This window comes from Notolabrus celidotus, chromosome 4 (genome assembly GCF_009762535.1).
Source record: "Notolabrus celidotus isolate fNotCel1 chromosome 4, fNotCel1.pri, whole genome shotgun sequence".
Classification (NCBI taxonomy): Eukaryota; Metazoa; Chordata; class Actinopteri; order Labriformes; family Labridae; genus Notolabrus; species Notolabrus celidotus.
In genome coordinates, this window is record NC_048275.1 from 10,137,460 (window position 1) to 10,155,430 (window position 17,971).

At 39.7% G+C, this 17,971-nt stretch overlaps 1 protein-coding gene across 1 annotated transcript in view; it reads left to right on the forward strand.

The window, feature by feature from the left end:
- Positions 1-17,971, forward strand: part of arhgap22 (Rho GTPase activating protein 22) — a 24,720-nt gene continuing 6,749 nt past the window's right edge. The window contains exons 1-5 of the mRNA XM_034681505.1: positions 1-311; positions 434-535; positions 9,933-10,129; positions 11,328-11,415; positions 17,353-17,481. Coding sequence (XP_034537396.1) covers positions 278-311; positions 434-535; positions 9,933-10,129; positions 11,328-11,415; positions 17,353-17,481 — 550 coding nt within the window. The 5' untranslated portion in view covers positions 1-277. The remainder of the gene's footprint in view (positions 312-433; positions 536-9,932; positions 10,130-11,327; positions 11,416-17,352; positions 17,482-17,971) is intronic.

The following is a 17,971-nucleotide window of genomic DNA, read 5'->3' on the forward strand; positions in this document are numbered from 1 at the left end:
ACTTCCCCACAGAGAGACAGACTCAGAATAAGAGGAGCGACAGGAAAGCTTCGCACACATGTCTTTTATTTCTCTTTAAATCCAAATCCATCGCAGCAGCAGCTGTTTGGGACTTTGTGATGCTTTCACAGAGAGTCTGGCTCCAAACAGAGAGTCGTCTGGTCTGGCCGTCCGTCCTGACATAGCAAGTAATGCTCGCATGACTGTCTTTATTTCCTTCCTTCTATCAGTGTCTGTTCACATCAGCATTCTTCGGACGCACGTCATTTTTGTGTGAATGACCGCAGCCATAGTAGTCCCTTCTCTCCGGGGTATGTGGATTTGTTTTCTAATTGATTATCAATTAAGTGGAGGACTGAGATTTCACTGCTGCCATTGTTTAGACCTAGTTTTTCTGTGCATGTGTGTATCTGTGTGTGTGTTGTGAGTGTAGACATGGCACCAGTGGAGAAGAAGAGACTTTGTGCAGATGAGTTTACTGCCATGAAGCCATCCACGACTCCTCTGACCGGTGACAAAATAAAGGAAATGGCAGGTAAAGCTTAGATTTTTGTTATGTTTTCAGTGTGATCATATAGTTTACCAGTCAACCTTTAGGATGTTGTATCTGTCATAAAAAAGTGATGCTCCATATTTAAGATATTTATTTTGGTCCATGTAATTTAACTAAGCCTTTTACTACATAATTTATTCTCCTTTTAAGGCGTGTCACTGATTGACCGTTAGATTTGAGCTGAGTGGGTCATATTTTGCCAGTTGAAGAGCTTAGTAAGCACTCTGCAGTGTGGAAGTGACTACACGTAAATACAACAACACTTTGTCTCATTTCTGCTTCAGTTTGCCGCAACTTCAATGACATTTAAATCCTAACAGTGGTTCAACAATTTGATCTTTATCATTCTTTTTTACATTTTCACATATCAATGACTGAACTCAAAAGTGTCTTTCTGAGACAGAAGGAGAAGAAACTGCAACTTTAGAAAGTTATTTTTTGTTTTAGTTTGAATCAAATAAAGAAAATACAGATTAGGATTGTTGCACTTTCGTCCCCTCCTGAAAAGCCGAGGTAGGATTGTTCTGTCCAGGACATGTTCAGGTCTCAGAAAACACATAGGACACATTAATGTCAGCTCGTCTGTTATTTCATATCAATGTGTATTTTCATTTGTAAAACATACACGGATTATATTAGATGTCACTTAGTCATGTGTTTGGATTTTTACTTATCAACAAATGAAGCTGATCAATGCCTTTCTAGAGAGTAATAGGCTAATGGGGTAAATTCATGTTGTGTTGATTCTGGTGACCCCTTTAGACAAAATCAGTACCTTTTTTTGGGATGAAGACTGCATCTTCCATGAGCACCATCACCCACTTTAGTAAAGATGTGGCTTTTGCCAACGTGTGCATTTGTTGTTGAAGCAAATGAAGGAATACAGATCTTTTTAAAACTACTTATCTTTGTTCAAGACAACTTTGTGCAGGATGCAGTGATCAGGTAATATTTTGATTTGTGGAAAGGTATAATTATGAACTGTAACTTTGTAAACTCAGTTTTATTACCATTAGTTAGCTTACAAAAGGCGAGCAGACATAGAAGTTTATCATTACCCGCACAGCCTCAGCGTCATGATGTGTCTGCTCCTGTATCAGCCATGAGAACAAAACATTATGTAACAAGAAAGTTATCCATAGAGAAAAGAATCCTTCACCTGAATACAGACACTACAATTCCTCATAAAAAAATAACCAGTCTTGTCACTTATAGTCTCATTTTACTGAAGGTCATGAAGAGGCATCAGTTTAAAACTCCTCACTGTGCCTTTAAACATAGTTCAAAGGCGCTGAGTTGCTGCATGTCTGACTGATGGACACATTATATAAAAACAAACTATCAGGTACTTTCTGTGGACTTTTCCATGAATAATGCACTAGGTGTTTTTCCTGAGGGGTGAACCTGTGAACAAATGGGCTCTTCTATAACAATCACTTGATTTGCAGTCTTGTTGGCCTTCCCTTTTTGTGGTGCGGTACATCTCGTACAGTTCATCTTGTCAGTTTGGTGGATGATTTTTTTAAAGGGGCTTTGAACTTTTTCTTGAGCTCTCTCGGTTTCTCCTCTGAGCTGTCGATCAGATTCTTCATTTGTGAAACTTGCAGACTCATGCTTTCAAAGTAGCGGCTCACTTGCTTGCTCTTCTGTTTAGCATTTCAGTCTCATCCAGCCTCTTGAACTGCAGCATTTATCTGCTTTATCGCGTCCACTACAACCCCATCAGGCAGAATGGGAACAAGAACATCACACTCTTGAGTGCTGTGGCTTTCTCCACACAGACTTCTGAGTGACTGAGTGGTGTGGCATTTCCCCTCAGACCATAAATCTGCACCGGAATGAGTCCGGATATTACATTTTAGGAGTTTTGAAAGTACGTCCATTGAAATGTATGTCATATCTTTGTAGCAGCTTCCAACAGGATGACTTGACCGCTCTGCATCAAACATTTAATAGAAAGAGTTGTGTCAGTGAGATCAAATGTATTGATCTGAGGTTGTACTTCAAGGTAAAAATCAGACCATAATCAAATCTTCCTGAGCTAACAGCTGGATGGATTGTGAAGACTTTATAAAGAGAGGGGGGAGCCGGCGGGGAAGAAATAGGTGACAAGACAGAGGACACACAGCCAGACATATTTATAGACAGTGAGAAATTGATACTGAGAGTGTGCAGCTGCAGGGAGAGAGACAGAGAGAGGGAGAGAGGGAGAGAGAGTGGGAGTGGGCAGGGCTCGAGGTATGTGAGAACAACAGCACGCCGGGCCAGTGGGACAGAGCGGGGGGAGTGAGACGAGAGGAAGGAGGGGAGGAAGAAGAGGAGCGTGTGTGGTTAAGTGCTTGGAAGTGTGCGTGTGAGTGTGTGTGAGTGAAATCGGACGGAGACAGTGTCCAAGAGGAAGACAGCGAGCCGGGGAGGGAGAGAGATGCTGGGAGAGGATGAGGAGTAGCAGGGCGAGGCAGCAGCAGCAGAGAGAGAGAGAGAGAGAGAGAGAGAGAGAGAGAGAGAGAGAGAGAGAGAGAGAGAGAGTGTATGAGTGAGTGTGTGTGTGTGAAGAATAGTGTGTGAACAGAGGGATGCAGTCATGTCTCTGTGAGAGGGAGCAGCACAGCAACCGTAACCATGCTCAGCCCCAAGATAAAACAGGCACGCCGGGGTAAGAACAGTCCCTCCTCTTTTTTTCCTCCATCCCTCCTCTTTGCTCTCTTTCTTTCTGTCCTCTCTGCAGTCCACCTTTTTCCCCCTCTTTTTTTCTTTCTCTGCAGAGCTCTGCCCTGTCTGTCTTTGTGATAATGTATCATCAATATTGCTGTCACTGCTTTCATTGATAAGGACATCCAAAAGGTGTTAACAGCGCCATGTTAGTGCTGAATGTGCTCAGTGTCATTCTGCATCAAAGTGACCACTAGCACCAGAAATGACCTGAGTTTTTTTGCATGATCTGAAGAGTTGCAGGTGTAGCATGTGTGTCTGGGTGATGTCATACTCCCTCTCTCTTGATTACAGCCTCCTTATTCCTTGTAGATTTGATCCTGATGGAGCTACTAGTGCTTGTAGTAAATATGGCTGCTGGAAGAATAACCCTCCCTCCAACATCCTGGCACGTTCACACCTGAGCACATGACTTCATCTCTATTTATCCAGGCGTTATTGGGTTAATTTTCAGCTGAGCAGGTGACAGATAGATCAGAGGTTGGCGACAGGAATGCAGGGCTCTCTCTCTTACTCCTGTAAATCGCAACAGCTGACTGTCAAACATAGTTCCTCTAACGCGGGGTAAAACCCACTTGAAGTCGGGACACCACACATGCATGCCTCTCACATGACTGTGTGAAGATGGATAAGGAAGCTGTAAATCACAAGAGCAGCCCCTGCCACTGAGATTAGCATGATGCAGAGTATAAATACTCGTAGCAGGTGCTCCAGGTAGCTCTGGGAGTTGTGGCAGTTGCCAACTTATCTGAAGGAGGAAAACTACTATTGGTTTTTGGAGAGAAGCATCCACAGAGGCTAATCCGAGGAGAGACAGGAGTGTGCGAGGATTTCTGATCTCTATGAATTAATTTCACATTTTTAAATATTAAAGCTCCTGTGAGGAGTTTTTAGCTGGCTATGAAACAGACTGAAATGAATACTGATATCTCTCTATGATCCATAAAAGCAAACCAGACCACGAAGTACATGTTGTACACATTGGATTATTTCTATAAAGACATTTTTAATCCCTGAAACCACTGCCACAGGGTTAGTGTCAGACAAAAGCCTCTTATCCCACAACTGTGCCGTAATGAAATTCAGCTGTCATTCCCCCTTTTACTTATACAGTCAAATCCTGCAACAGCCTAATATTGGTGTCATAGTGTGTGATTTCACATTGCATTACAGCATGGCAGAAGCGCAAGAAGCAGCATGTGAACACATGGTGAGAGCGCCACATACACACGTCTGCCCTGTTCTCCGGCTCCAACACGACACATTGGCACCATCTTCCTTACTATCTCCAATGGCGGGTTGACTTCGCCCCACCATCCCGCCACTCTTCATTACACATTGCAGACGAGGTGTAAATATTCCGGCTTGAACTGGCAACGAGTAGAAGCATAGAGTGAGTTACAGCTTGCTGCATTTCAGCTCAGACTACAAATCTTAACTGCAATGAGTCAGGATGAACTTAAGGAGTTTTGTAAGTCCTTCAAAATGTTTCTTACACCTGCAACATTTTTGTAGGTGCAGACAATATATTGACTGACACCCCCCCAACTTACGAACAAGGCAAAACTGAGGCGTAAGTGTCCAGTCTTGAGATCATTGTACTGTTCGTACTTTCAAAAAAGGTTCATATGTAAGATTAATTTTGATGTTTGTGTGTTCAAGACTTATAAAATGCATCAAAGTTTATATCCTGGCTCATTCAGGTTAGGATTTATAGTCTGAGGGAAAATACAGCACTGTCACCCACTTTACACTGTCACACATTGCCAGTTCAAGGCGAAAGTATCCAAGAGAGAAGTGAGTTACAGTTCACTGCAGAAACAGCCTTTGTGGAAATTTTCCCCAGCAGAGGTTAAATTTAAGCGCTACACCTGACAGCAGGATTTCATTTTTTGATCAGAAAACACTGCTCATTAAGACACAGGACAAGATCAGCAAAGAGATTGAGGCTCCATTTAGTCCAAAGGGGGCACCAAGATCAACACACATTGAAAGTTATTTACAGAAGAGATAAGATCAACTTCGTCAGCCCTCTACAGCGAAAATACACCTCATAGAGAAGCTCACAAAAAGAGGAAAGTCAATTGTGGTCAGTAGTTCTAGTACAGTAAAAAACATATACACACTATCTACACATTTTCTTTTAAGAAATACTTTAATTGACATATTCTGAATAACAATCATAAATATCAGTTTGATTACTGATAAAAGTAACTGAAATATTTCTATCTACTGGCAGGCAGAAGACACACAAGCACAGAATGTTAAATATTTCTTAAAATATTTATATCATTGTTGAATATAACCTCACAAAAATAGAATTACACAAGGGGTTGATGAAAGAAAGAAGATGCAGTCAAACTGAGTCGAAATGTGCATATAAATATGATATGCATATGATGTGATGTGATATGCATTTGATAGTTAAATGATATACAATATGCATAAGGGTGCCTAAAATGTATCTTCAGCTTAATTTAATTAAAATAACCTCATTCATCCCTCTATTGGTTTGGAGCAGTCAGCACATAAAGGATATAAATAAACAGATCAACAACGGACATCAATAAATTATACATACAAGTTCAAATGTGAAATAAGATCTTAAATTAATGCTGATACTAAACAGAGAGATGGATCAATAATTAACACACACTGAAGGATCAGTCTTCATGAAACAATAAAAACATCAGTCTGGATGAAAAGATAGAAAGTCATGTCTGATTGTTAGAGTACAGTTTGTCCTCATGAAGATTTGAAAAGAAGAAGTCACCATTTCAAGAGCATATATTGGAGTTGTCATACAAACTGCACAACATGCATTGCTTTGCTAGCAGTTTGAGTATATGAGAGAAGAGGTAAAGAGTCCTTTCAACATTGGAAAGTAGCCAAGACATTGGTGATAAATCTTTATGGAAGGAACAGAAAAAATGATCACTGTGTGTAAATGAACATGTTGATGTTTCGGCTTGCAGCAGCCTCACGAACTTCATTATTTTGTTTGTCTTTTGTCTCCTCTGACAGTCTTTGTCTTATTCTAGTCTGGCTGTAAGACTAAGTCCATAAAAGATGACATGAAGGAGAAAAGCCTCGTCCTTCTCCTCCTCGTACACACTCAGAGAGAATAGCAGTCACTTCAGTTTGCTCGCCACGTTTTGTGCACTTGCCATCTCTCATTTGCTGTAATGGTATTCTCCTTTGATTAGATTCCCAGCTCTGCTCTCCTCTGACCCTTTTATGCAGCATCATTCAGAGCAGATTCATACAGCAGCACAGAGCTGGAGCTGCACTCAGGAGCTGTAGGGTGTAGGATCAGAATCCCAGAGTCCTTAAGAGTGTGGGGTCTGACGGGAAGATGTTATGGTGTTTGAGGCTTTTCTCCATTAGCTTTCTGGAAGGATTATTGTTATTATGAGGACATGTGAATAAAAAATGCCTGAGTTTTCTGTCCTGCACACATTGCGGCTTAAGTGACAACCATTTAGACCACAAGATGTGATCCCTTTAGAAAACTATAGACGCAAATGACAATCGAGGCTCTGTGTCATTGTATTGTCATAGTCAGGATTTTATTGATGATGCTCTGTGCTTACTAAAAAATGATGATACGTCATTAGGTTTATTACACTCATTACAGAATACTATCATGGTCTCATTTACATTCACAGAAATTAGATTAACTTATTTATTATTTATTGAATAAGTCTGACAAGAGTTAAAGCTACTGTGTGAGACATTTAGTTAGTGCATGAGTTGTATAAAACATGGATGTAGTCTTTGTGATATTTGAAGAGGTGCCGGTTGCCATATTGGAAACACCGACACAAACTAAGTGGAGCTGAGACAGGCTTTAAACCTCATGACAAATACCCCCACCTGTCAGTCAACTCTGACACACCCTGAATTATGCAATGTATGTATAACTCATAGTCTCTATATCATCTGAATGGATGTATATACAATTTCAACCCTTCATAGTGTGAACAAATAAATAAATTTGCCACATAGAACAAACTATTTTTGGATCCATGCTCTAAACATGTTTGTTTCTGCTGAAAAGTTGGGCATTATGACATGCATCATGGGGATTCCTAAACTATTGTGCTCAGCCTCAAGTGGACACTCAAGGAACTGCAGTTTTTGCACTTTCACGTTGGCTTCATTTTTCAACACCAGAGGTAGTTGCTTGAGTTTACATTAGTTTTTGCACCCCTTGTGGACAAAGCTCTAGCTCTTGTCTCTGGCTGATTTCGCCCTTCATGTATATGTGACTTTTTTTAATATAAGAATCTGATCCTGCTTTCTTTGAACAGTCAAATCATCACTTCTTTTCTGTAGAAAATAAAAAGAAAGGCTGTTTTGGCAGCATAGGGTTAAATAGTTGATCCGACTTAGACCCCTCAGCGGTTTTAGGGATTAAAAATGATATAAAAATAATCATTCTTGATGCTGATGGTCTCGTTGGCTTTTGTCTGCTTTAAAAAGGCAACAGAATTAATTTGAGTTTGTTTCGTAACCTCTTAAAGATAATGAAATCACTGGTATCTTTAGGTCGCATATTGAATATTCAGGTGATTATACTCTCATTTAAAAATACTTACAAATATTGTGTTCCATTTCTATCAAGTCTTCTTTGCTAAGTGCAGCTAAATACTACACATTGCACCTTTAACAACATGAAGATAGTTCATTTCAGTTTCATGCTGCTCTAGATGACCCATATCACTTAATTCTAGAGGAGAAAATCTACACTTTTACTCCATTTCATTTGACAGTTGGAGTTAATTTATAAAGAATGCTTGAGCTTAGAATGTGATGCCCTCTGATGAGACTACCCAGCAGTAAATGAGGTTATTTCAATGTGGGTATTACAACCAAGCATGTCAGTTAAATGCTACAGTGATGCATCATCAATAATTAATGTCACTATAATGTAACGCTGACTAGACTGGTCTACCACAGAGGAAGCTTCGTATTTCTGATACTTAACTGGCAGAAAAGGAGAGAGCATATTTTTTTTTCAATATTTTTTTATTGGCATTTTTGTTTTATTACAACAAGACAGCACATTTACTAAAGTCCTGAACTCAAATACTTAACTTATAGCTCCTGTGAAGAGATTTTATAGCTGGTTATGAAACAGTGAAATGAACACTGATGCCTTTTTATGATCTCTGTAAACAAACCAGAGCATCAGCTACCACACTGACTATTTTTAATTCTAGGTTTGAATACCTGTGACTGTTGCCACAGGGTAGGTGTCAGATGTGACAGTGAACAGCATGTTAAAAAGGCTGCCTTTCTTATATTTCCTACAGAAAACATTCAAAATGAGTTATGTCTTCACTGTTCAAAGAAAGCAGGATGAGATATTTTGTCAGAGAAGGCTGCCTACGTATGTACAAGACAAGATCAGTCAAAAAATGAGATAGCACTTTGTCAACAGGGGGCGCCAAAACCAAGACTGAAAGTTCCTTACACTAGCTTTAACAGATTCAGATATTACGACCAAAACAAACATTTTTTTTTAGTTACAGAGAGTAAAATGCGATGCAATGCGAAAGATTGCATCAAATGATAACAAAAAAAAGAAAAGAAAAAGAAAAAAATCAGAATTAGTTTAATGGATATTAAGGTGTGCACTTTGAATAACATTTCTTCCTGACAGAAATTACAATTTGATCCTTGTACACAAATAGTTCTTTCAGTCGATAAAAGAGCCAGTTCCCTTCTTAGATTTCCTTCCTGTTTTTAACAAGACGTGAAAATGTCACCCGTATTAATAGATCCTGCTTCCACTGTCAGCTCCCAGCTTTGTTAACTTTGGCTTCAGGTGGTTCAATCTGTAGTCTGCCCAACAATCGTGACTCTGCAAATGAAGGGCACTCAGAAAAGAAAGCAATAAAACTGTGCAGTCCTGGAAAGCTGATAAACAAGAGACAGACAGAGAGAGGGGGGGGGGGGGGGGGGGGGGGGGGGGGGGGGGGGCAGAGAGAGATTTCAGTCGAGGCCCTTGCAGATACCTTCCCTGCTGTTCTCAGCAGAAACCAAGATGCAATTAACAGGAGAAAAAGAAGCCATTGATTTCTCTCTCTCCGCTCTCTCTCCACTCTCTGTTTATCTCTCTACCTCTGTCTCTCCCACCATGACTCCCCAGGGATCGCTCTACTGTCGCTGGTTTTACTCTTTACCTTTGGCATACCTTTGCTAATACAAAATCCATGCTAGAAATCAGTCTTTAGCAGTGAAAGCACAACCTGATCCAAAGCAGAGTCTCCTCTCTGAACAGCAGTGCTGGGAAAATGTGCACTTCTTTAAGATCTGAAACACAACAATGACTGTCAATTGAAAAGATATATGGATTTCATCTTAAAGCAAGACGTCCTTGTTGCAATAAGGAGGCCATGTATTGGTAGATTTAGCTAAGAGGGAATCTGGATGCATGGTCAAGCTTGTGGGTTTATCTGTACCTGAGGGAGACTTCTGTGAATAATGATGAAGGATTTCACTCTTGATTAATTTTTGAAGCTCAAGTAAAACAACAACAGAAAATCCCCCCCAAAACATGTATGCTCTGCCTTTACATATCGATCCCTCTGTCTTACTCTCACTCTGATGCTCTTACCCCTGCAAACTAACTATATTCTGTATGTGTGTGTTCATGCAGCACGGTCCAAGAGCATGGTTCTTGGGGAGTTGTCACGTGTGTCCAGGCCCTGCTCTCCTCTGGATCAGGAGAAAGCTCTGAAGGCTGGCTGGTTGAAGAGACAGCGAAGCATCATGAAAAACTGGCAGCTGCGTTGGTTTGTCTTGAGGACTGAAGCGTTGTATTTCTACAAGGACCAGGATGAAACTAAGGCACAGGTGATGCTTACAAAAATAATTTATACACAAGCCATATTTACACATACAGAAAACTCCTAAAAATGTACACCGCTTCTAAGTGGGCTGCATTTGTGAACCAAAAAGGCTGAAATTTGCACCCAACTTTGAAGGATTTATCTGACTTAAACAGTCAATACAGTCGATCTCAATTACAACATATTATAACAGGTATTTTGAACAATGCAACTTGTGCACAGAGTTGAGCAACTCAAGCAACTTGGGGGTTGAACTGCTGAAGGTGAAGGTGAATTACAGTTTTTTGGCCACAACCAGATACATTTTATTTGCAATGTTGCCGTGAAGACATCCATAATAAAAGACCAACATTCATACTCACATACACACATATTTCACAATACTATAATGCATTGTTTTTACGCACACTCTGTATCCACCTTGTTAGCCAAATATGGTCTATTATGGTCCAAAAACAAGGTTGAAAGCATGCACCCCATGCACAGAGGTTACAGTCTTGTTGCAGTGGTTGCTGGTTTGACTCCTGGCCATGATCCTTTACATGTCATCCCCCACTCTCTTATCCCCCACATTTCATGTCTACCAACTCCCTAAACTAAGTGTTTAATATCAGTCTTTTATGCTCTCAAACTCTGAAAACACCTGATTGTTTCATTTAAATCAGAAAAAAAAGGATTTTGACCCTGATTTTTTTAAAGCTGCATACTTTTACCTCAGTGGTTCAGATGTCAAACTACAGCCGGATGAATTCATCCCCTTAAGACATCCCCACACGCCCCCTATGAGTCACCGCGTGTTGTTGCTGCTCTGTCACACGCTCTGATAATGTGGTAACGTGCTGCCCTGTGGTTCAGCTGTATGCATTTAGCAGGCGGCCTTTGACCTTCTCTATGTTGTGAAGATCAAAAATGCAAGTACATCAGGAAGCGCCATGGGGATAAAAAGATGAAGAGATGTTTCCCTGAGTCATCCCTCCCTCCATCATCACAGCCTCCCTCTGTTGGACGGCTGCCCAGAGCCCAGTGTTCTCAGAGCTCCATAATGTTCAACATGCACTACACGTCCAAGTCCAGAACCACTAATTGATTTCTTGTTTGGCTCTTGAAGACATGATGGGGGGGGTGTTTTCCTCATGCCTGTCCGCCTGTCTGTCAGTCTGTCCATCAGCCAATCACACGCCTTCCTCTCCTCTCCTCTGCAGGGTTGTATTCCTCTTCAGGGCAGTCAGGTCAATGAGCTGCCTGCCAATCAGGACGAGCCTGGTCGACACCCGTTTGAGATCGTTCCAGGTGAGTTGGCAAGACGGCTGCTCTGTAATGTGAGGAAGTGAGCGAGTGAGTGAGTCAAGTTATGCTGAACCTTCTGTTCAGTGATGAGACAGCCAAACAGAAAAAAACACATGGCTTTAATATAAAACTGTTACTTTTAATTTTTCCTCATACTTGACTCGAGAGTTTAATCACATGGTATGATGCACAAACATTGTGACAAATATTCTGCATAACTTAAACAGACAAGGATATATTTTAATAATGCTCTTGCAAATGCATTTCTCTTAAACTTAAAATGAAGGCACAATTACACCACAGTGAAATAAGGTACTTATTGCCCAAAACAAAAGTTTTTGAAGTTTAAAGTTTTATATTATTATTGTGTCATGCATACAAGCATATGCCCTTACACGACACCATAAATCCATACAGTCCAGGGTCAGAGCACACAGCACAATCATTCCTTGTAAGGAAACTGAGGGAGAAAATTACAACAGAATAAAAGAACATAATAAAAATAAAAATGCACACTTCTTCAAAAGACTATCTTGTTTTCTTTTCCAGGCTTTTTGATACAAAATTGGCAAGTTTAAACACGTCAAAATTAAACAACCAATTCAGTTTTGTACAACTGTCCACCACAATATTTCAGGCTTTTTACAGTCAATTTCATGAAAAATGGGAAAATGGGACTCTGTTTCCACTTCATTAAAATCACACATCTCACAGAGTCTGTTTTTTTCTGGGATATTTTTTGAATCGACCGACTTCAATGGCAAGAGGAAGAATACCAGATCATCTGTGCAACCAAAGATCTTTTGGGGATAAAATTATGCTTGATCTGCACAGATGTCCCAACAAAAGTGACACATTCTCTGATTGATTTTGTCCTTTATATGTTTCTCTATAATCCTGAAAACTTTTGTTTTATTCTCTCTTAAATGACCAAACCCTCTCTATAATTATGTTTTCATGCAACATATACCGCTTGTTTTAACTCTACATCAAAATATCCGGTAACACTTTACAATAAGGGTCCCCTAAATAGCGTTAGTTAATGTATTATTAAGCATTAATTAACAGTTTAGTAATATTTTAACAATCATTATAATGTATTACCTAACATTAACTAACACATTAGTTAATGCATTAATAAGCAGTTGATTAATGTCTACTGCTCAGAGTTAATTGATACATTATAAAGCATTAATAAAAGTTACAAAACTTAATTAGTTAACCATTAGTGAATGCTTTCTGGACCCTTATTGTAAAGTGTAACACATGTATCCTTTAGGTAACACATACGCTGAAGCAAAATGAGTTGAAATGTAGTGGAAGCAACACATATAAAGAATTAAAAACATTTTATTTAGAATTAAAATAGATAATCACTGATAACATCTCAACTGGCACAGAGAAGTACGGTGGCCCTAAGAGCTCACAGCACTGCAACTGAAGAAAACACATGCAAAAAGACAAAACACAAGAAAATTAAGAAAACATCTTCATCAATTTGACAACACATGCGCAGAATTTAGAAAACGCGATGCAAAGACACAATACATTAGAAAAACGCGCTGCAAATAAACAGCAACACAACAGAAGTGTTTCCAGAGGATACTTAAAAGTGATGCCGACGCTTATGCTTATGCTTATGAGGCAGTTTAGCATTTATAATGTGTTACTTAAGTGATGCATGTGTTACACTTTACAATAAGGGTCCAGAAAGCATTCACTAATGGTTAACTAATTAAGTTTTGTAACTTTTATTAATGCTTAATAATGTTTTAATTAACTCTGACCAGTGGACATTAATTAACTGCTTATTAATACATTAACTAATGTGTTAGTTAATGTTAGGTAATACATTATAATTATTATTAAACTATTATTAAACTGTTAATTAATGCTTCATAATGCATTAACTAACGCTAATTAGGGGACCCTTATTGTAAAGTGTTACCAAATATCCAATATCACACGATGGAAGACTTTTGAGCGTGTTTTATATCAAGCAGTCTCTGTTCTTTTAATCAGCTATGGTGGAGACAATTTGGTTTGAACCAGAGGTAAAATAAACTTCAGTTATGTCAAAATAGCTGTCACACAGTGTCTGCTTAATCTGCAATGTACAGGCGCCCCTTGGCCTAGCAGTGCAAAAAAGAGGAATTTATTGAATGAGTTTCTTTCTTTATATTCTTTTAGTTTCCTTTTTCTTGCCGACACTGTATCAGTTCTCTTTCAAACCTGATGATGTGTCTGTTTTACATTGCTGGCTTTCTGAAACACTTTGATTTTGGTGAATGTTGAAGAACTGTGCAGGCTAAGTTGATAGTTTTACGCTTTATGGCTTAATGTATTATAATCTGTTTTAAAATCAATCATATGCAAACCCAGACAGAAAATGTATTAACAAGACAACAAGTTGCCCTTAGTGTCAAATAATTCTCTTCAAACTGAGACAGTGTTGGTATCTTTCAAGTCCCCTACACACAGCTACTGCAAGTTGCCCTTTAACTCTCATGTCAAAATGAAAGAACTTGAGGTGCTGTCCCAAGTCATGATTTTGTTAACATAGGAACAGCGCTTCAAGTTTCTGAGTCTTAAATTAATATATAGAGAGAGGCAGACAGTATGATCACACTGCAGTCATCCTCCAGAGACATATGACTGTCAGTGCTCTCCACATTACTCAGGGTAAAATCCCCACAACCAAAATAACAGCATGTACTAACTGTGGGCCTAATACAACAGGATTAACAGCACACACAATCAAATTCAACATCTGGATATCTTTGTAGGAATATGCAGACATTGAACTTAAGTTATGTGTCCCAGAAGTCAAAGGGAGACTGTCTTATCATGCCCACATACCGGTGTTTCAATACTTTTTTTTTAAACCAAACACTTGTGAAGAAAATAAAGGGTCTGTTTTAGACAACTTAAAGATTTCCCTCCAGTAAAAAGAAGTTTCTAACGAGATTTCAAGTTTGACACAACTTGAGTCTTTTGCATTGAGCTGGTGCTGAAACTCTAAATCAGATCAAACAGCAGTGCTTTAGCATGATTCAGGCTTGCTGTAAACTGATGTAAAGTTTCTCTTTCTGGAAGGTTTTTACTTTTATTTCTATCATAACATACCTTCAGTTGCTCATTTCTTACATGTAAACCACAATCAAAGTGATACTCGAGAAAACAGAAGTACATAAACACAGCTCCGTGTGAGTCACAGGCTGCAGCACATGCATGAAATATGCAGCAAAACAGAAAGGATGAGAGTCACAGCCGTGCCTCTGAGGGTCAAACAAGGACTTCATTCATTCTTGCTCTGACAGCCGGCTGACGGCATGATGACTGTCGGAGGGGTGGACAGTGTGTACGGCACATGGACAGGAAGACGGACGGACAGACAGATGGACGGATGGACAAACAGACAGACAGACAGACAGACAGACAGACATACATACAGACAGATAGACAGACAGACATTCTACTTGGACAGCATTGAAGCCCTTAGTAGACTTACATCCAAATACTTAGACTTGACTTTGTTTTCCCGTGATAACAACTCAAATTGTAGTTGTTTTCACGAGAACTTGACTTCAGATGATCAGAACTTGCATTCCAAGGGTAGAAAAAGCACTCTTCAAACATAGAAATAGGCCTTATGTACTGTTGGCGATGGCTCCATGGCCTGTCATGATCTTGGCAATGTGTTGTTTCCTAGATTTTAGTTATGATTTATTTGGGTTTTGATGCCTTTATATAGGGCAATGTATAGAGTAGGAAACTGAGAGAAGAAAGTGGAGTATGACATGATGCAAAGTGCCACAGGTTGGAGTCAAATCTGGGCTGCCTGCTTCGCAGACCTTAACATCTGTAGACTGGGAACGTTATTTAACCACTGAGCTAAACTGGTGCCCATGTTTCTATATCTTTCTCTGGAATCACCCAAAGAAAAGTTAAGTTAACGCTATCTCAAGAAAAAAAGCTTTGATAACTGAAAATAGCAGGATACATTGATCCATTTTGAGGAGAGAACCAGTCCAGAGATAAGAATATATTGTCCAGATCTTGAGAAAACCACTGGAAATGACCTGCCATCATGAGAAAACGCAGTGAATAAATTGCATGGCTGAATCCCCTTAGGGCTTCTGCTGTAGCTGTAGCAATCATGCATGTTTTGCTCTCATTTTATGTTAATGTGGTTCATAACGTTATAGATTGACCTGCACACATTCATTTTAAATAATGTTGGGGTAAGCAGATTTTCCTCAGCTTTGAATGTCAAAGAGGATGCTTTGTAGGGATACTTTTACACTCTGCTGATGGAGGTGTGATGCAAAGAAATGTAAATATAATGTAAAGTGTGTGTGTGTCCCTGTCTGTGTCTGGTCTTCTCTTTTGAAGACACAACTTGTTCATGATTCCTTGATGAACATAAAGTATTGTATCAAATGTCATGCAGACTTTCATGTAAATGCTCTGCACACACACAACGTCACATTTTCACTTTTTACATCTGTTAAATCTAGTTAGTTAATGTTGTGTGTGTTCTGCTGCATTGTCTCTTCTTTTGTCGATTTGCTGGACGTTACATACACATGCATACAGCACACGCACACATACACACTCATGACTCACCTGTGCGCAGAACTGCATGAATGTCAGCAGATTTACTGCAGCTGCAGAGACCCTCAGTGGTAAAAGGAACACGCTGCATCATTAGCAGATGCGGTCATACTTACTGTATAGTGTTTCTGTCTGTTGCAGAGAGTGTTTTTAAATATTTATGGGCATGGCCTCTCTGTGTTTTAGGAGCTTCACTTAAAGGGCCACACGAGGCCATACTCATGTTTAAACTCATTTAGAGTTATATTGATCTGTACGTTATCAAGTTTCAAATGCATTGCTGAAATATTGTGCTCAGATGTTGATCTTTCAGTAATTTTTAAACTTTAAACTCTTAAAAAAAAAATCAGAAAATCCTACAGATATGTCGTACTTAATATCTCAACTCATAGCCACTGAAGTTATTTTATTCCAAGGTGGCATGAAAATCAAATGAGGGGCATGAAAAAGAACTCATCCTAATAAAATAATTGGAAGTTGTCGTTCTCTGAAAGCCACAAGAGCAACGGCTGCTAATACCAAACCCATGAAACCTTGATGTGCTATGGAAAATAGGTGGAAGTCATGCAAACTGTTCCAATTGGTTGTAAAAAAGGATGCAAATACAGCAGTGTGGTCTTTAACATGAGAGATGGTGTCCAGTGTCACAGTACTGAGACATTTAGTTCTTGGAAAGACACAGAAGAAGAGAAACCAAATAGTAGAGAGACTGAATGAGAGGCATGGTGCAGTTGCTGGTGTCCACAGGGAACACTACTCTTTCTGGGTCAGTTCTCTCACACGCAACACACCTTGCACCACTGTGCAGGACTCTGAAAAATGCAGGGAGGTAAAATATGGCCCACACCTAAGGGTATAACTAACCCAACGTACAAAAAGTCTCTTCCAGTCTAACAGACTGCTTTATTTAGATGGTTTACTTCAGTTTAAAATGTTAGACCATTAGATGAGCAGCAGCTTTGGTGCTTTTATCTGTTTTACTGAGTTGTGCGTCACATAAAAGGAGAAGTTTCCGATAGTGTGATTGTGATCAAAGCTAAACTGAAATAAACTGAAATGTCAATCTGAAATGTCAGAGCGGTTTGTATCAAGCTGTGTGCAGGCAGAGGATGGGAGGCACAGCTGCATGGCTATGTCTTTGAACTTAACAGGGGAGCTGGACCTGATAAGGTTATTGGTAGAACCCTCTTCTTTACACATGATGTTTCCGAAGTCATACTGTGCCTGTTGTATCTGTTTTGTGTATGATTCTGCCAATTCTAAGCCCAGTGTCTTTAGTCTTTTTTTTCAGTCGAGAGTTATAAAACTGTGCTCTGTCTTCAGGAGGGGCTGGAGACAAGGACCGGACAGGTATAAGCCATGAGTCTTACCTGCTGATGGCCAACTCTCAGAGTGACATGGAGGAATGGGTCAGAGCGATACGCAGAGTCATATGGGCCCCACTTGGTGGAGGTGTGAGACCTTCACACAGACACACACACACACACACACACACACACACACACACACACACACACACACACACACACACACACACACACACACACACACACACACACACACACACACACACACACACACACAAATATCTGCATGCAGCAGTTTTTAATGCTATTCAACAAATAGATTAGAGAAGGGGTTATCAAACTTTTTGGAGCCGGGGACCCCTTACAGGTGAGAAAATTGTCCAAGGACCCCCTCATAATTGTAACACAGATTAAGCACATGCTTACTACCATTTGCACTCTTAGATGCCCTTGGAACTATTTGTATTGTAAAACATATCAATGTAAATACTTCAGACCTGTACCATAGTGATAAACAGATAACACTTCAATTTGAATCAAGTAAATACCACTTGTATGCTTTAAAACAGAGGGACATTTCATTCCTTGTGGACTCAACATGACAGCATTTTTACTTTTCAAGTAATTGATCTTAA